Raw genomic sequence first — 20,521 nt, 5'->3', positions numbered from 1 at the left:
CCTAGCGATGCTAGGAACCTGTGAGGTACAGGGGCTCCCTCTCTCTAGTGCTGCTCACTGAGGGATCGAGCCCCCGTTCAAGCCGAAGTCAGTAAGGCTGGGGACTTTCCACCCTTCCTAAGGGGTAAGTCACCCTTTGTAAATAGCGTGGTTTGTATTTTGGTTACGGAACAAATGACAAATTCGAAGATAATTTGTATTTTTCCTAACCATACAAACCTTAGCTATTTACACATATGTGCCCGCCATCCCTGACCCCCAAGTCAAGTCCTACCTCTAAGTGAAGTGAAGCAAGTCACCGGTGTGTGGAGGGGGGAGGGGTAGCAAGCTACCCTTCCCCACCCCCCGCTAACTAGCGCGGGGGTAATTAACCCTTGTTAAAAACTATTGGCTCGTCATTTCAGCTGCGCTAAAAGTAAACCCTTTGTAAATAGCTAAGGTTTGTATGGTTAGGAAAAATACAAATTATCTTCGAATTTGTCATTTTCAAGAGTGAATGTGATTGATACTAATTGCAGATAGTAAACAGTTTTCATATAACACAAGTTTCAACTCATTTAACTCCTTGCAGGTTATGGAGAAGTTACGAGCAGCAATACTTCCGGAGGTCTTCACGGTGATCCAGATAACAAAGAGCACGTTAGAGTTCCTGCGTTTCGATGCAGAAATTGAGAATAAGAAAAACATGGCGCAAGTCATTAGCAAAATTGATCAAAAGGTTTGAATGCTTGTTAGTTAATTTACTTTGTATTTACTGTATTTTGATATTGCTTAAAAATATGGTTAGTTCCATAACCGAAATACAAACCACGCTATTTACATAGGGTATTACTTTCGGCGTAGCTGAATGACGAGCCATTGGATTTTTAACGAGGGTTAACTACCCTCTCGCTAGTTAGCGAGGGGGTAGGGGAGGGGTAGCTAGCTACCCCTCCCCCCTCACACACCGGTGAACTCATTCACTTCACTTTTGGCTCGGGTGATGATCAGACCTGTCTGTCTCACCCTCGCATTTTTGACAGCCTTAATCTTTTTTTGCTTTTTCTTGCAGCTTGTGTGTTTGGAAGTTGGCCACTCTCTCTCTATCATGCGGAAGTGCCCTGGCTTTCCCGACCGCCCTTGTGGGACGTTCATGTCGGCGGTCGAGACGGACCCTCACACCTTGTGTCCGTACTGCAGGGGTCAACGGTGTGATAGGGATAAAACTTGTAGTGAGTGTAGGGAGTGGTCTACCTCCCAGTGGGAGAGGTTTTCCCGGCGACGTAAGAAGAAGTCTAGGCGTGACCTTTCTCCTTCAAGGGCTTCCTTGAAGAAGGAAGGTTCCAAAGACTCTTCTTCCATTGCCCGAACCTCCTCCGAAGCTCCCACTCGATCGGTCTCTCGTGAGAGGCCGGCAAGTGGTAGCGTAAGCCTTTCTTTTGTTGACCAATCTCGGGGTTCGGGAGAGGGAGTTGCCTCCCATAGCGAGGCAGCTCCTCCTCCGGGGAGGATATTGATAACTCTATTGCTAATGATCTTTTGCAGCTTTGGGCTTCCTTGGGGCTTAAGGGCTCACCCTCCAGGGAAGCCCTGTTTGACCTGATCCAGTTGGGTGCAGCTGTCAAGCAGTCGCCGGTAATAGCAGAGGTAGATCCTCTGTCTATTGTCGACGTTGTTGTGGCAGAGGCTTCCGACGGGTCGGGTCAAACCCCTGCTGTTGTTGCGGATGTTGCTGAAGGCAAGGAGCTGAGTCCAACGGTCTCTCCTGCTGGTAATTCTCCCCTTCGGAGGAGTTCACTGACAGAGACTCCTCTTCGGAGGACCGACAATGGTGTTGCTGCCCCTCGAGGTCGTCTTCGCCATAAGGCTCGCCCTCCTCTTCGCCGTAGAGGCCTTCCTTCTCCCTACAAGGGAGTTAGGAGGCGCCTCTTCGGTTCATCGCCTTCGACGACCCCCGCAGAGGATCCTCCTCGACGTGAGCAGACCGTTGCAGCTGCATCTCTAGACCTCTCAGCAGATCGTTCGTGATCTCCTACGCCTGCCAGACCTGGGAGTTTTCCTTCACCGTTCCTGGACGCAGATGCGCAGTGGGCGCCAACGCACCCTATTATCCAACGGGCACTGGTCCCTTTAGGGCAAAAGGGCTTATCTCACAATGTGAGTAAGTCCCTTAAGTGCCAGGTTTTACCTGCACGCCCGAGCGCGCAGTGGCGCGCAAGCGCTCTCCTGCTGTAGCTGTGGACCAGCCCTCTTCGGACTCAACGCGCCAGCAATCTCCTGTAGCTGAGTCATCTCGCCGTAGATCTCCTGCTCGCCAGTGCTCACCTGCGCGCCAGCGCTCGCCTGCGCGCCAGCGCTCTCCTGCTCGTCAGAGATCTCCTTTGCGCCAGCGCTCTCCTGCTCGCCAGCGCACGTCTGCGCGCCCTGTTCCTGCTGTGCGCCCACGATCACCTACTCGCCAGCGCACATCTGCGCGCCCTATTCCTGATGTGCGCCATGCGCCCCCACGATCTCCGGATCTGGGCGCAGGCAAGGAGATTCTTCCTTCGCTTCCTCGCCTACGATCACCTGCGCGCCATCACGCGCACTCACCTGTGCGCACTTCTAGATTGGAACTAGACACTGCGCGCCCACGAGCGTTCTCCCGCGCGCGCTACTACTCCTCCTGGTCCTGTGCCCCAGCTGTTTTCTCCTGACCGCGCACCTGCGCGCCCGTGCGATCCTTTCCCTGCGCGCAAGCGCTCTCCAACGTGCCCACGCGCCCACACTTCTGATCGCCGAAGGTCTCCTACGCGCCCACGCGCTATCTCTCCCGTGCGCAGTCGGTCTCCTTCTCGCCTGCCCGCTGCTGTTCTCCCGGCCGCCAGTGCTCGCCCTTAAAACCGCGCGCACCCTCACCTGCGCGCCCTCGCGCACTTTCGCCTTGCGCGCCAACGCGCACCCGCGCTTTCATCTCCGCGCGCAAACCTGCAATTTTACCATCGCGCGAGCGCCAGCGCGATCTCGACTGCGATTCCCGCCAAGTTTCGCAGCACGGGCAACCTTGCGAGTCTTCAGGAGCGCGTACATCCAGATCATCGTCTTCACGATCTCCCCCCCGTAAGCGCAGAACAGCGCACTTGCAGCAGGAGGAAAAATCTTCAGAGAGGTCTAGGCAACACTCTTCAGCTTCTTTTCAGGCAGGCCCTGTGGTGTCTACTCCAAAGGATCGCCCGATCCCCTTCCCTCCAGCGGGAGTCGCTGACACTGCGTCTGTCAGCTGTCAGCCTTGGTTTGGGTCCCTGATCAGAGCGGTCGTCCAGGCTTTTAAGCCGGCCCTTGCTGATCAGGCCTCAAACCAATGGCAGCCTCGTCTCCGCTGAAGAGGAAGAGAGGAGTAGACTTCGTGGTGACTTCTCCTAGGGTTAAATTGGCTCCTAAGAAGTCCGTCAGGAAGGCCCCTTCCCCCTCTCAGACGTTTTCTCCTTCTGTGGACGAAGCCTTTCCGTCCTCAGGAGAGTCTAGCGAGGTGAGACATTCTCCCACGGCACCAATGGGAGGAACCCCACCTCGGGAGAATTGTCCCGTGTGGGGGCAGAGAGGAGCCCTCAGACTTCTTTACTGGAGTCCTGTATCTCTCCTAGGAGGGAGCCCAAAGACTCGAAGACCGTCCCAAAGTCTTCTTCCCGGATTCGACCAGAGCCAGCAAGACCCCAGGAGAACGTCCACGTGTCCCCCCAAGTAGAGCAGTTGGGGAAAGGAGACTTTGCTGCCAGTCCACCAGGAGGAGAGCAGCATGAGTCGGAGCATGCCTTCTGACAGGTCCTGAATCTGATGAGGCAACTCAACAGGTTCAAGGACCCGGAGACCGCCCCTCGTGAAGGCAAGGATACGGTCCTGGACCAAGTCTACGGCACTCAAAAACCCTCGAAGGCCAGCGCGGCTCTGCCCTGGTCCCAGTGAGTAAAGAGCGCCAGAGACAAGGTTGAGGGCCAGCTCTCCGAACTCGCCTCCTCCAGCCGTTCCTCTGCCGGTAACAAACCCCTCCCACCTCCTCGTGTACAACAGAGGAGGTACTTCGAGATCAAGGGGGAGCCTTGTTTAGCTCTTCCTCTCCATCATTTTGTGGAAGAGCTTACCAGGGGAATTTCTCTTGAGAAACTCTCCACCCGGCAGGTGACATTCTCTGCTACAGAGATCTTGAGCCAGGAGAAAGTCGCAAAGTGTGCCATGCAGGCCACTTCGTGGCTGGATGTCTGGCTGGGGTCTCTGGGCATCCTGTTGTGATCCGAGGACTTGTCCAAGGAGAGCACCAGGAAGGCCATGGAGACTTTCCTCCTCTCGGGCACACGCACCATCGAGTTTCTGGCTCACCAAGTTTCGAACTTGTGGGCAAACTCGATCCTGAAGCGTCGTGATGTGGTGACCAAGAGGTTCCACTCGAAGGTCCCAGCCGTGGATGTCTGCAAGCTCAGACACTCTTCCATCCTTGTAAGGAGCCTGTTTGAGCCCAAGGATGTGGAACGGACAGCTGAGAGGTGGAGGAAATCGAATCACAATTCTCTCCTCCAAAGGGCTCTTACATCCAGACCCTACAAGCCTCCAGCACCTCAACAACAACAGCCTCATCAGTCTAGGACATCGAAACCGGCTCCAGCAGCAAAGGCAAAGGTGTCCAAACAGCAGCCCTTTCCTGTCAAAGACAAGAAGGGCGGAAAGTCCTCCAGGGGAGGCAGGAATCCTAGAGGGAGCGGCCGAGGCCGCAAACGCTAGGATTGGCAATCCCCCTGCATGTCCACCAGTGGGGGGATGCCTGCAAAGTTGCGCGTTCAGGTGGCAGCAACTCGGGGCCGATTCCTGGACGATCTCTGTGTTCAGCCAAGGATATCGCGTCCCGTTCATAACATCTCTCCCTCCCCTGACAGCGAATCCAGTGTCGTTGAGCTCCTATGCCATGGGACTGGCAAAGGGGCTAGCCCTTCGGGCAGAAGTCGAGACCATGCTCAAGAAGGATGCTCTCCAAGAGGTCCCCAGGCTTCTTCAGTCGATTCTTTCTTGTAAAGAAGGCGTCTGGAGGCTGGAGACCCGTCATTGACCTCTCAGCTTTGAACAAGTTTGTCAAACAAACTCCGTTCAGCATGGAGACAGCAGACACGGTCAGACTTGCCGTGAGACCGCAAGACTTCATGTGTACAGTGAACCCTCGCTACTTCGCGGTTCGACAATCGCGGATTCACCACTTCGCGGGGTTTTCCCATAACCCATATATATATACATATCGCGGATTTTCCGGAAAATTCGAAAATACCGCGAAATCTGAAGATAACCAAATACGATATTTTGTTACCTGTAATTCCATTAATACTGTAATTAGTAATATCTGCTCTTACTGATTGTTCATTGCATTACATATGATATATAATTCAGCACAGAAAGAAATAAAACACGAAAAGAGAATGTGATCATACGATAATTCAGTACGTAGTAAAATTAAATCGAACATGAAACGCAAATCAGATGCAGTCATACCATATTAGAATGGTGTGTACTGTAATGGATGTGCTTCTTTTCCATGAATCTTTTGTATGTATACGTACGTAGTACAGTACTGCATCCAATAATATTCTTTGTTGCAAAAATCACATTTCGAATAAGTACTGTAAGCGTACGAGAGAGAGAGAGAGAGAAAGAGAGAGAGAGAGAGAGAGAGAGAGAGAGGCGTAAAATAGCGTACGTACGTAAATTTTTATTATTATTGTTATTATTATTATTATTGTTGTTGTTGTTAATAAAATTATTATTGTTATTATTATTAATCATTATTATTATTATTATTACTGTACAGTATTATTATCATTATTTATTATTATTACGGTATTGTACTTAATCTACGTACGTTCAGTATGCGCGGGGCATCTTCTATGAGTAACCAACGCACCATGTACTGTAAGACGGGTTGTGATTGGTTCAAGCGCTGATAGATGACGAATCAAAACTCAAGTTTTGTTATCTAGCCTGTGATTGGTGTTTTGCCCGCATCTTCAACTTCCAGCATCACAGTTCTCGCGGGTCTGCATCGTTCACTTTCTCTTTCCGCGTATTGCTGAGTAGACGTTCTTAACTTTGTGAAGTTTAATCTGTGCTGTGTGCGACTGTTTTAAGTTGAACTTTCTGTTAAACCCTACTGTACAATGCCTCCCAAGCCTTCTGCTTCTACTAAGGCTGGTAGTGAGCCTAAACAGCACCGAAAGATGATGACGATTGCTGAGAAGGTGACGCTTCTCGATACTATGTTAAAAGACAGTAGAAGTTACGCGGCCGCAGACCTCGAAGACCTGACGAAATCGGGCAGTGAAGACAGTGAAACACAGGAAGAGTTCCAAGAAAATGTCGAAGAAACGGTCTTAAAATTAGAACGGCTTGCCAAGCTCTGCAAGCTTGCGAATGAGGTGAAAGAAATGTCGCAAGAGTGGGACGAGGATATGGTTCGTTCTGTACAATTCTGCACCAAGATCGATGAACACATGGCTCCCTACAGGATGCTCTTGCGAAAGAAGAAGCAGCGGCAGCAACTTCCGATCACAATGCCCTCAGAAGAAATTGAAGAAGTGTCTCAGGAAGAAGTTGAAGAGGTGTCCCAGGAAAAGACACCTCCGTCTGAAGAGACGTAAAATACTACAGTATTATTGGCTGCACAGTAGAAGACATCATCAGCTTCATCATCATCATTTCTACTGTGCAGCAAATTCATCGCCATCATCATTCAAGTTTTTCTTGAACTTCTTTCGTGGTGAGTACAGTAACAATCTTTATTTTTTACTTAAACATTTTAATATTTGTGTCTGTTTTATAGTTTAGTACTGTATGCATTAAGTTAAAGGGAAGGTTTTAAAAGCCTATCATATTTTTTTTGTTTAAAATTTACATTTACGTACGTAAAACAATCTCTCTCTCTCTCTCTCTCTCTCTCTCTCTCTCTCTCTCTCTCTCTCTCTCTCTCTCTCTCGTAAATTGTTTTCCTGCTTTGCTACGTACAGTATGTACTGTATGATTTTATATAGATACGGTAAATAATATTTGTAATAACATATTTTGTAAATGCTTTTACTGTAAATATCATTATTTATCACTTTCATCATGCGCGTTAAATGCCTTCTTTGTTCTGAGCGTGGTTGTTTACTGAGCGTACTTTATGACGCTGTCGTTTCAGGTGGCGTCATAAAGAAAAACATTTCATTTGGAAGTCCTAAGGAAAATTAAGTAAAACATTGGTAATAACAAAATCAACATACTGTATACATCAATACAGTATAATCGATGCAAAAACTAACCTATACATATATGTGTACAGTACACTAAATGAGTTTGTTTCTTCATTATGATCAGAGATAAACGTAAACAAAACATTGGTTGCCATTTTTTATCGTACTTTTTAGGTGTTTAGGAAACGCATGATATAAAATCGCCTTTAATATTTGTGCCTGTTTTAGTTTAGGGTACTGTAGTACATGCATTAAGTGTTCTGTACATTAAAGGGTAGTTTGTTAACAGTACTACGTACAAGGGAAGGTTTTAAAAGTCCAAATATACATGTTAAATAAATAGGTAAATATGGTGTCAATACTTCGCGGATTTTCACCTATCGCGCCCGCGTCTGGAACCTATCTACCGCGATAAACGAGGGTTCACTGTACACTGGATCTGAAGGACGCGTACTTCCAGATCCCAATCCATCCGTCTTCCAGGAAGTATTTGAGATTCAGCCTAGACAACAAGATCTACCAGTTCAAGGTGGTGTGTTTCGGTCTCTCCACAGCACCACTGGTGTTTACCAGAGTGTTCACCCTGATATCTTCGTGGGCACACAGGATCGGCATCCGTCTCCTTCGCTATCTGGACGACCGGCTGATCCTGGCAGACTCGAGTCGACCCTTCTTCGACACCGAGACAAGCTTCTGGGACTTTACCAAGATCTAGGGATCATGGTAAATCTCAAGAAGTCTTCTCTGCTTCCATCTCAACGACTGGTATATCTAGGCATGATATTGGACACCAATCTCCACAAAGCCTTTCCATCAGACGACAGGATAGCAAGGCTGAGGAGGGTTGCAGATCCTTTCCTCGGATGAGAAGAGCTTCCAGCCCAATCTTGGTTACGTCTCTTAGGTCACCTGTCTTCCTTGGCCCGTCTAGTTCCAAACGTCCGCCTCAGGATGAGATCCCTGCAATGGCAGCTCAAGTCCCGGTGGAATCAAGGCAACGATTCCCCGGACGTTCTGGTCCCTATGGGGCCTGCGGAACGGACGGACCTGCAGTGGTGGTTGACCGACGAAAACCTTTGAAAGGGAGTGGATCTTCTCGTCCTCCCACCGGATTTGATGCTGTTCTCGGACGCGTCAAAAGAAGGGTGGGGGGCCCACGTTCTGAACCAAAGGATCTCAGGCCTATGGTCAGAATCAGAAAAGTACCTCCACATCAATCTGCTGGAAATGAAGGCCGTATATCTGGCTCTTCAACAGTTCCAACAGATCCTGGCGGGTCACTCCGTGGTGGTGATGAGCGACAACACCACAGTAGTGGCTTATATCAACAAGCAGGGAGGTACCTTTTCACAACAGCTATCCCATCTTGCAGTAGAGATACTGAGATGGACCGAAGTCCACTCGATTCCACTATCAGCCCACTTCATTTCGGGCAAAAGGAATGTGCTCGCCGACAGTCTGAGCAGAGAATCGCAGACAGTGAGTACCGAGTGGTCTTTGGATTCTCTAGTAGCCAAAAAAGTCCTGACTTTGTGGGGTTCCCCGACAGTGGACCTGTTCGCGACAGCCTTGAACTTCAAGCTGCCGCTGTACTGCTCCCCAGTCCCGGACCCCAAGTCACTCTGGCAAGATGCCTTCCAACACCGGTGGGACAACATCGACATCTACGCCTTCCCACCATTCTGTCTGATGAGAAGGGTGCTCAACAAGACCAGACTATCGGTCAACCTGTCAATGACATTGATAGCTCCGCTATGGCATCATGCAGAGTGGTTCCCGGACCTTCTGCAGCTCCTGACGGAACTCCCGAGAGAACTTCCCCCACGACACGAGCTACTCAAGCAACCACACTGCAACATCTTCCACAAAGCCATAGCATCGCTTCGACTTCACGCCTGGAGACTATCCAGCATCTCCTCACAGAGAGAGGCTTTTCGCAACAAGTTGCGGAGAGTATGTCTCGACACCTGCGAAAGTCATCTGCAGGGGTCTACCAGGTGAAGTGGAGTCTTCTGTGGTTGGTTTCATGGGAGGGGTATCTCTCCCCTTGATGCCAATATTCCAGCAATAGCGGAGTTTCTTGTTTATTTGCGGGAGGAAATGCGCCTTTCGGTCTCGGCGGTAAAAGGCTATCGCTCACCCTTAAGCCTGGGCTTCAGGCTGAAATGAATAGACATTTCTTCCTCGCTGGAACTTTCTTTGCTCACACGAAGCTACGAACTTACCAGCCCTCAGTCGGAAGTGAGACCACCTCCACGGAACGTGGTTCGGGTTCTCGGGGCTCAGAGACCCCCGTTGTAACCATTACGCCAGGCTTCTGATCGTCACCTGACTTGGAAAACGGTGTTCCTGCTCGCCCTGGCTTCAGCCAAGCGTGTCAGTGAACTTCATGGTCTCTCGCACGACGTCGCCCATTCAAAGGGATGGGGGGAGGTAACGTTCAGGTTCTTCCCTGAGTTTGTAGCTAAGACTCAAAATCCTGGAGTTCCCGACCCACGGTTCGACTCCTTCAGGATTTCGAGTCTTCGTTCTGTAACAAATGACCCAGACCGTCTCCTACTATGCCCAGTAAAGAGTCTGAGGCGTTATCTTAAAAGAACAGCTGCAGTTCGTCCTCGCCTGCAAGCCCTGTTTGTGAGCACAGGAAGGACGAAGAGGAGGGTCACCAAGAATACCGTCTCAGCTTGGATTCGAAGGGTCATCCATCATGCCCTGAATCCAGACCCTCCTCCGTCACGTCGCCCTAGAGCACACGATGTCAGAGGCATCGCAACGTCCTTAGCATTCAAAAGGAACTTCTCTGTGACGCAGGTTCCACAAGCTTGGGTCTGGAAGCGTCAAACGACCTTCACAGCCCACTACCTGCAGGACTGACCCTCAGGAGTCTCGATACTTTCTCTATCGGCCCTGTGGTGGTTGCACAACAGCTGGTCTAACCTCAGGCTCCTTAATGGACAGGTAGCAGAAGGTTGAGGGCATTGTTACCCGGTTTTAGACTGCATGAATGAAAAAGTATGTCTGGCCCTTATTCTTTTCTTCATCCTCCCCTCTCTTGGGGAAAGCAGCATCCTGGGTTCTCTGCATAGCTGACCTCAAAACACTGCAGGTAAACCATGCTCCCCTGTGTTCCTAGTGTTAATATAATACTGTCGCGTCCCCCATACCCTGACAAGGTGGTATTGGGAACGTCCTAGCCTAGAATTCCATCTAAAGGATTTCAGGTCAACTTCCTAGGACGAGCCACACTTCATTCCTTCACACACAAGCTTATGTAGGCCGCACGTTCCTTGCGGAGCAAGGAATTTGCGAGGTGCAGGTACTCCTTTTCTCGAGTGCTACTCACTCGGATTCTGAGTCCCCGGGCAAAAGCCAAAGCCAGTAAGCCTGGGACTTTCCCCCCTACCTAAGGGTTAAGTCACCCTATGTAAATAGCGTGGTTTGTATTTCGGTTACGGAACAAATGAAAAATTCGGAGATAATTTATATTTCTCCTAACCATACAAACCTTAGCTATTTACACATATTTGCCCGCCAGCCCTGTCCCCCAAGTCAAGTCCTACCTCTAAGTGAAGTGAAGCAAATCACCGGTGTGTTGGCGGGGGGGTAGCAAGCTACCCCTTCCCCTACCCCCCGCTAACTAGCGTGGGGGTAGTTAACCCTCGTTAAAAACTATTGGCTCGTCATTTCAGCTACGCCGAAAGTAAACCCAACGGAAGCTAAGGTTTGTATGGTTAGGAAAAATACAAATTATCTCCGAATTTGTCATATTTTGATATTGCCTGAAAATAGGGTTAGAAACATTTGGAGATATAAATGCAAATCAAACTGATAATGACAAAGATAATATAAAGAAATACTGTAATAAAACAGTATTATATCATTTAATACAGTAATCAAATTGGTATTTGTAATAACCTGATATCTATTTCATATGAAACCCAACTATTTGTTGAGTTTTTTAGCTGGAAATCCTAGCCTTTGGGATTCAGGATAGGCTTACCCTAGGCCAAAATTTAAAAAAATTTGACTTGCAAAAATCTTTTTGGAACTTATTTAGTTTTTAAGTTTGGGATCTTCTGTACTTTGAGTATAGTGTATTTTGATATTACCTAATAATATTGTAAGATTTATGCAAGTATTTTCGTTTTCATGCATGGGATATTAGTATTCCAACATTATTACAACCATTATTCCCATAAGTTTATAAGTCTTGGTATCAGCTACTGCTTATGGCATGTACTTACTTGTAGCCTATTGGAAACGTCCTTTCCTGACAATCTGTTGGATGGGTATTCGAGACCCCGCTCAAGCTCGATAGTTTCTTGCAGTGTCTATAACCTCACCATCCTTCTGAGCTAGGAGTCCAGTTGTCTTCAACAATCGAGTACCGTGTTCACTTTTCTTGTCTTTGATATCAATTTCAGTTAATGATCTCATTTTGTTAGCGGTTACAGGAAGTTTCACTTATTGATTATTTATGGTTTGCTCATAAATTTTATTACTTTGATTCATCTTTTCATCATTTTTGGAAACAGAATCGCCTTTTTCCATAATTGAAATTTCTGTGTGTTGTATCAGCTTTAAGAACTAAAACCTATTTTAATAAGAAAATCTCCATTTGGCATTATCAAGACACAGAGTTTGGAGTGGTGAGCATGTTGCAGACTTTATTATCTGCTCTATATAGATCGTATTAATATTTCTTCATCCACATCACCTCAACTACGACTATCATCACCGCAGTCATGACCCACTGCTAATAATGATACCATTAATTTCAGGGAATTAAACTGAGCGGCTTTTCGGAGCTCTTGAAGATTAGGGCGACGGAAGCTAAGATTCCGTTTCCATCGAGGCACGATTGGGATTCGTTCTTCAGGGATGCCAAGCACATGAATGAAATGAAACCGGGTGAACGGCCAGATACCGTTCATTTTCAGGTACTGTATGATGACTTTCGTTGATGATGTGGTGGTCAGGTTAGTTTGTTTTAGATATATTTTGATATTATTATTACCCCTTTTACCCCCAAGGTAAGGTTAAATTTCGAGCACATTTTGCTATATATTATTTTTAAATTGCTCGAACAGCCTTACTTTTTGTCATAGAGAGGTCAGGTTGGTCTCATTCTTTTGGAAAATGCCTAAAGTTTCTCATAAAGTTATCAAAAATATGCAAAAACATGTAAATAACAGTGTTTTGTAAGAACGTACCGGTATGTCCTTTGGGAGTGAAAAGGTTACTAGGTAAGCTACAAAACTCTATTTGGAAAAGGAGGATACAATAAGCCCATGAGTTCCAACATGGAAAATCATTCCTGTGAAGAAAGGCAATAAAGAATTAAACTATAAGAGAAGTAATGAACAATTAAGATAAAATATTTCAAGAACAGTAACATCAGAATAGATCTTTCTTATATAAACTATAAAAAAGACTTATGTCAGCCTGTTGAACATGATAACATTCACTGCAAGTTTGAACTTTTATATTTGTTGTAACTCTGCCCCGCAGGATCTTCCCTGTCGATGGTTTACTCACGTAGGCGGTGACAATAGGAACGAACCAAGTAGCTACGTCCTGAGCAAAGTAATGGCATCGTTCGGGGAAGTACGCGTGGTCGACATACCAATATGCGATCCGTATCGCAAGAAGATGTCGTCTTCTATCAACGGAATCAAAACTTTCAGTTATGGCCAGGATTTAATTTTTGAAGCTTATGTACAATTCAAAGAGTACATAGGATTTGCAAAATGCATGCATGCATTACAAGGGAAAAAATTAGCATTTCTAGAAAATGATAAAGCTTATAGTGCTTCTATTAAGGTAAGTTTCTCAGGAATATTTAATTTTTCCATAATGTAACATCGGCTTGTGAGAAATTTTCAAATTTTTGTATTATTATTATTAGCTAAGCTACTGCTCTAGTTGGAAAAGCAGGAAGCCTAAGGGCTCCAACAGGGAAAATTTCCCTGTGAGGAAAGGAAATAGAGAATTAAATAAGCTATTAAAATCAGTAATAAAAACATTTAAAATATCCTATGGTCAGTAGCGAAGTTAAAATAAATCTGTCATGTAAAAACAATGATGAGAGAATCATTTCAACAGGAAGCCTAAGGGCTCCAACAGGGTTAAATTGGCATGTGAGGAAAGGAAATAGGGAATTAAATAAGCTATTAAAATCAGTAATAAAAACATTTAAAATATCTTATGGTCAGTAGCAAAGTTAAAATAAATCTGTCATGTAAAAACTATGAAGAGAGAATCATTTCAACATGTTCAACATACAGACATTCTCATAAAGAGAAGTTAGGAACCCATTAAAGATTTGTATAAAGAGGCAACAACTATTACCAAGTGATAGATAGTGTATCAGTTTTCGTCAGTGACTATTTGATATCTTTAAGATCATCATCTTCATAATGATTAACTAATGAACCATATAATCAAGGGTTGTTTTGATATGATTTACAAACTACATGTATGGCTATGGTAATGATTGTACTCACTGTCAGTGGTACGAGTTCCAGAGATAAAGTCTTTTTCGTAATAAAGTTTATTAGCATTTCAAGGTTTGTGGAGGCATTGTTGAGCAGGAATCGTGTTCAACCAGCTATCACACTTACTTGCTCATTTCGGCGCTTAGATTTTTTGCCATTTTTTTCTGGTGAATTATTCCCTAAGTTTTATTGGTGATAAATTATTTTGAAATTAATTCTTGTAGAGTTTGTTTTTAGTATACAGTGCAGCTGCTCATAAACTAGTTATTCTCTAATTAAGTAATAGTAATAACAAGAGACATGATCATATTTTTCCATAATTTTTCATACAGATATATGAATGAGTTTTTAATATTATTTTAAAAACAAGGGGCAAGCATTTTGGTCTTTCCTAATGTTGGCCAGCATAAGAAATTATTAAGAAAATTAAACCAAACTTTGAATGACCGTTTGTATAGCACCTGAAACTTGGAAGAGAAATTCTATACTCCCGGCTAAGCATTGGTAATGCTCGTTTAACTCGTGGATTCCTTGTGTTGCCGTGAAGAGCACTAATTTCTGTACTCGTGCTTTTCCTCTCACTGCAATATATCTTGGCAAAAGCTACAACTTTCTAACTAAAGTATTTGAGACCCAGTAGGTCCTTAAAGGAGTCCTACTGATGTCGTGGGTTACCTGCAAAGCATTCAGTTTTATGATATGATTTGAATGCATTGGCTATTTTAGTTTTCATTACTTATTACAGTATATTCTTACTATTTTCTAGTGAGTAATTTCACCTATATCTTCTATGGATTTGCTCTACTACTTAAGAATTATTAATCATTTTACTCTTTTTAATATTCTCCATTTTTCACACCAATTCATTACAAATTAACTTGAGTACTAAATGAGCCTTTGGGTTCCGGTACTTTGTGTAGAGACTTACTGGCCTCACCAGTCAAAGTGTCTGGATTTTGTCCTAAATTTTATAATCAAATCAAATCCCAAGTCCCATATTCCATTCCATGTCACCAAAGTTCAGCAGAACTAGTGGAAGTCATGGAAGTCGGCGTAAGCATGTTTCGAAGACGTCTACTCATAGAAAAATAGGACTCGTTTAATTCTGTTGAAGGGGTCTACTCACAAAGAATAGAACTCGCTTGATCCTTTCTGGCAAAAATTTTAAATTTTCCCAAATAGCTGAATGTTTTTATTGATGTGGATGAGAGTAAATTTTCACTGAGAAAAGGCTAGTCATAATTCCTTATTTTAAATGTGGTTAAAGGAGTAAATGATATAGAGGGATTGCTACTCTTTATTGATTCATCCAATAGCCTTTAATAGTAAAGGGAACTAAATTATTGAAATAACCTGTGATGTGAAACAGTTTCCTTATGGTATGATGTAAAATTTACGTAGAAAAGTAGCAGTAATCAGGATATTTGTAATTTCCAATTAACAATGCACTGTTTTGTATTTTGTTTTATATCCTAATATTCAACAGGTGGACTTTGACCGAACAAAACATCTGTCCGAGTATTCCATTAGAAAGCGTCAAGCAGAAAGGGAGAAATTGCAGGCAGCTGAGAGGGAACAGGAAGAGAAAATTCGTAAGAAATTGGAGCTTGAGGAAATGAAACGGGAGGCTGAAAGGTGAGTTTGAGAATGGTTCTTTGTTGCACAATTTTTTCTTAATTACTGATTTGGTGTAGAACATAAGCAATCTGAAAAACAGGCAGAGTTTGTTAGTTATACCTTGCAAAGTTCTTTGTAAGTTTTAGTAATGGTCTGTCTGTTGATGTTCTCTTTCTATACCTCTATGCTGCTCTATTTATGCAGTTAATATATAATGAACTGTCATATGCTTAACAATTAATTATGGGGAAAATCCCAGACTTTATTAGCAAAATTTGTCCAGCAAGACTTTGCTTACATACAAAAATGTCTGTGATGATTAACACGTAGATTGCTCGTGACATACTTGGATATGTTGTCTAATGGTCTATGTTTTGGCATTGTTTTTGGGAGTATACTTCAGGTAGTTGTGTATAACAGATTAATGGTATAGAACCCTCTTTCTGGGTCAGTTTCCTCAGCTCCCAAGTTTCCTAAATCTTGAAGGCAGAAAACATAAAGTGGCTAAGGACTGTCTATGCATGATAGACCCTCTCTCTTGTTTTGTGTGTTGCTTTACTATAAACCTCACCATAGCCATCATTATAAATGTTTCTACATCAGCTCATCACTTAATTGTTAAAATTTGATTGTTCTCTCCATTCTTTTCTGTCCTGTACTCAGTCTTTGTTAACTCATGTTAAATCTAAGCCCTTTATCTATGATTTCTTGGACTATCCCACAGATCTTTTTGCACCCAATTCCTTATTTTTTTCCTCCCTGATGAACTTTACCTCATATCTTTTCATCACACATTCAAACAACAAATCTTTTAACTTTCGGTCTTTTATCAAACTCTTAGTTAAGCACATTTCCATGAATTCATCACTTGTAATTTAGTCTTCCCACAGTACTCTAGTTAGAATCTAAGCATTCTAAAGTCACACCTCTTCAAAATCCCCTTCATATCCCTTGTCAGTGGCCATGTGTCTGATCCAGAGAGTAGTACAGGCCTTGTATCCTTCATACATCTTTACTCTATTATTGAAATATTTGTATATGAGTCATCTTGTTATATCTATCTGTTTTATCATTATTCCAGCAACACTCTTAGAGCCCTCTCAATTCCTGCTTCTTTGTCCAGTGTGTCTTTAAAGTAACCGAATTGCTTTGCATCTCTGAAGATCTCTTTTTGCATCATCTGTTACTTTTAGAGTGCAGTAGAGTTCACTTCAAACATTTCCCCACAACAACTACAAGATCATTTTCCTGATCGTACTGTACCATTTTGTTTGTAGTCTCCAAGAGCATTTTTTACCTCCACCAACAAAGTTGGAAGTAGGTTATATTTTACTCCCTGTTTGTTTGTGAACAGCTTCCTGACCACAATTTTAATCGCAGAGGAATGAAACTTGCAGGGATTAACTGTTATGTAAAAAGCTGGAAATGATTAAATTTTGAAAGGTCAAGGTCACGGTCAAGCAAAAGGTCGAGAAATAAGCTGCGCTCTATTGAGTGCCCCTCTAGCTTACTTGTGTTTTTTCAGTCCTCTGTTAACGTTTTTTCAATATTTAACTTAGCCGGTGATTATAATAGCTGCAACTCTGTTGCCCGACAGACAACTCTAAGGTAAAAACTCGCCAGCGATCGCTACACAGGTTGCGGGTGTGCCCAACAGCGCCATCTGTCGTCCAGATACCCAGTACTCAATGTAAACAAAGACTCAATTTTCTCTCTGTCGTGCTATCGACAAGACGTACTTACTCGCTGTTGCTAAACTGGAGTTTTTTCACAACTAATTGGTGAAGTACATTATTCTAGTTTTGAGCTTTCGCTGTGCAGGGTTTCTCTTCACACAAATCCTTGAACTCTTTTTGATAACGGATTCTTTGTTGATGACTTTTTGATAGTTTTTTGAATTCCCCTTTGACCAATTCAAAATGGCTGACCCTTCACAAGTCCCAAAATTTAGGAAGTGCAATGCTAGGGACTGTTCAAGGCGTCTTCCGAAGGCTTCTATCGACCCTCACACTGTTTGTTCCAATTGTCGGGATAAAACCTGTCAATTGGAAGATCGGTGTGAGGAGTGCGTTGGGCTTTCGGAATTCGATTTTATCAAATTCCAAAAGTATACACGTAGGCTAGAGAGAGATAGAGTTAGGAGAAGTTCCTCTCGTTCTATTGATATTTCCTCTCCTCATGCCCCACAACCTATTCCTTCCCCTGTAGTGGTTGCTCCTAATCCCCCTCCTGGCACTCAGGAACCTTCGATGGCTGATATGATGCGTGCCATCCAAGCTCTGGGTGAGAGAGTTGAGTCCCTTGCTAGTGACCGTAATCAGCTCATGGCGGATGTGAAGGAGCTGAAGTGCAAAAGTGCAGTGGGAAGTGATAAAGTGTCGAGTGATAGTGTTGTGGATAGTGTTGCGCTTGAGGGTTCGTCTGTTCGTGCCTGTCGTCCTCCTAGTCCGGGACCTCTTGCAAGCTCCCAAGTCCAAGGGAGAAGCAATGTCGTACGACAAATGGGTTCGAGAGGCTTTAATCAGCGAACAGACGTTCCCTCCGTGGTATCGGGCGTATCTACCCAAGATCGCCCCTGCCTAACTAAGACGAGAGAGCCCATTTATACCTCGTCTTCGGAAGGTGTTTCTCGCAAGAAACCCTGGACCAAGGTCTCACGACCGTTAAAGCGCAAGTCGGTCCCTTCCGCACAAGTCCAACGGCCCAGTTGTAGCCACTGGGTCAGTTCGGACTCTCTACCGTCATCCGATGACTGCTCACCGCCTAAAAGAGGCAAAGCGGTACCGCTTCAGACAGTTACACCGTCTGTCGCCGCACCTGCTCCTGTAGACCCTAAGTGGTCTCTACTGCAAGACATGCAGTCTAAACTAACGTCTCTTATGCAGGACTTTCGTGCGGAGAAGGTTGCTGCCGCACCAGCTAGTGCAGCTCCTTGCCTACAACCGCCCACACGATCGGTTGTGCGTCCTGTGGACGCTGAGGTAACCTTCTCACGCACACCAGTTGAGAGAGTTCCGCCACCCATGCGTTCCAGTGTGATCTGCCAGCCGCATGTTGACGTTCAGCGACGCACGGAGGTCTCCGTTGACGTTCGTGAGGTTCAACAACCGTCAGAGTTGTTTTGTTTTGACGCGGTGCTTCAACCTCCGCAACCCAGTGTGGTTGCCACTGCTCACCCACATCAGTCCAGACAGTCTGGAGTAGACGCTGTGCGTCCCCGCGCGGCTATGGTTGTTGCCAGCTCACAGACTGGGCAGCAGTTCCATGACGTTGCGTCCGGCTCAGTCACGCATGCACCCGTGCGACCGGACTCGGCTAACCAGCCGTTACCCACTCCGTTGCCGTTCCCTCATCAGTTATCGGATGAGGGACTTTCTGATGATGATGTTGCTGCACACGTAGATGAACCGCATTCAGAACTGGACGAGCCTAAGTCTACGCAACCCTCTTTGGACTTTAGGAAAGTTTTGGCCCTTTTCAAAGAGATGTTTCCGGACCAGTTTGTTTCTGTGGCTCCGCGTTCTCCTCCGTCAGAGTTTGTGTTCGGCATGCCGTCAACCACTCCTGCCTTTACTAGACTCGTCCTCGCACGCTCGTCCAAGAGAGCTTTGCGGGTGATAGGAGAATGGCTGCAGTCCAAGAAGAGTTTAGGGAAGACAGCTTTTACGTTTCCCCCTGCTAGACTCTCTTCTAGATCGAGCGTCTGGTATGCCACGGGAGAAGTTCTCGGCTTGGGAGTTCCTGCCTCTGCCCAGGGCGACTTCTCAAGTCTTGTAGACTCTCCCCGCCGCCTTGCCATGAGACGCTCAAAGATATGTTGGTCATCTTCGGACCTGGACCACCTTTTGAAAGGTATCTTTAGAGCCTTCGAAGTTTTTAACTTCTTAGACTGGTGTCTAGGAGCTCTAAGCAGAAAGATCTCTCTGACAGAGAAGGAGACTTCCTTGCTCATTATGTCCTGCATGGACAAGGCCGTACGTGATGGGTCTAATGAGCTTGCTGCATCATTTGTGTCCGGAGTCCTTAAGAAGCGTGAAAACCTATGCTCATTCCTTTCAGCTGGAGTTACACCATGCCAGAGATCCGAACTTCTGTTTGCTCCTCTTTCCAAGTGCCTTTTTCCAGAAGACCTGATTAAGGAAATTGCCGCTTCTTTGATACAGAAGGATACTCACGATCTTGTTGCGTCCTCAGCTCGCAAAGCCACCCCTTTGCCTACCTTGTCAGCTAGACCAAGGATGGACACTCCAGCGTCCCGTTTTATTCCGCCCTTTCGTGGCAGAGCCTCCAGCAGAGGAGGTGCTCGTGCCAAAGGGAAACGAGGAAAGAAGAAAGGAACCAAGTCCTTTAAGGGCAGAGTCTGACTGCCAGCTTCTTCAGACAGCAGTGGGAGCCAGACTCAAGAACTTCTGGCAGACCTGGGAAAAGAGAGGCGCAGATGCACAATCTGTGAAGTTGCTCAGAGAGGGGTACAAGATCCCGTTTGTACGGAAACCCCCTCTAGCAACGTCTCCCATCGATCTCTCTCCCAGGTACAGAGAGGAAGACAAGAGACAAGCCTTGAAACAGGAAGTGTCTCTTTTACTAGAGAAGGGAGCGGTGGTCAAAGTCTCGGACCATCAAACTCCGGGATTCTACAACCGCCTCTTCTTGGTGTCAAAGAAGACAGGAGGGTGGAGGCCGGTGCTAGACGTCAGTGCTCTGAATGTCTTTGTCACAAAGCAGACGTTCTCCATGGAGACCACAAAGTCGGTTCTAGCAGCGGTCAGAAGGGAAGACTGGATGGTCTCTTTAGACCTAAGGGACGCCTACTTCCACGTCCCCATCCACCCGGACTCCCAACCTTTTCTGAGATTCGTTTTCGAAAAGGTTGTCTACCAGTTTCAAGCCCTGTGCTTTGGCCTAAGCACAGCTCCTCTTGTGTTTACGAGGCTGATGAGGAATGTAGCCAAATTCCTTCATTTAGCGGACATCCGAGCCTCCCTCTATTTGGACGACTGGCTTCTCAGAGCTTCTTCCAGTCGTCGCTGTCTGAAGGATCTAAAGTGGACTCTAGATCTGACCAAGGAATTGGGTCTCCTTGTCAATATGGAAAAGTCACAAGTGGTCCCATCCCAAACTATTGTGTATTTAGGGATGGAGATTCACAGTCTAGCTTTTCAGGCTTTTCCGTCGGCCCCCAGAACA

The 20,521-nt window shown here is 45.5% G+C and overlaps 1 protein-coding gene across 1 annotated transcript in view; it reads left to right on the top strand.

The window, feature by feature from the left end:
• LOC137631518 (trichohyalin-like) overlaps positions 1 to 20,521 on the top strand; it is a 91,335-nt gene that overhangs the window by 19,600 nt on the left and 51,214 nt on the right. The window contains exons 3-6 of the mRNA XM_068363268.1: positions 572 to 718; positions 12,002 to 12,160; positions 12,732 to 13,043; positions 15,204 to 15,352. Of these exons, the coding sequence (XP_068219369.1) occupies positions 572 to 718; positions 12,002 to 12,160; positions 12,732 to 13,043; positions 15,204 to 15,352 (767 nt within the window). The remainder of the gene's footprint in view (positions 1 to 571; positions 719 to 12,001; positions 12,161 to 12,731; positions 13,044 to 15,203; positions 15,353 to 20,521) is intronic.

The sequence above is a fragment of the Palaemon carinicauda genome, chromosome 40 (genome assembly GCF_036898095.1).
Source record: "Palaemon carinicauda isolate YSFRI2023 chromosome 40, ASM3689809v2, whole genome shotgun sequence".
NCBI lineage: Eukaryota > Metazoa > Arthropoda > Malacostraca > Decapoda > Palaemonidae > Palaemon > Palaemon carinicauda.
This window is presented reverse-complemented; position numbering and strand designations above follow the sequence as displayed.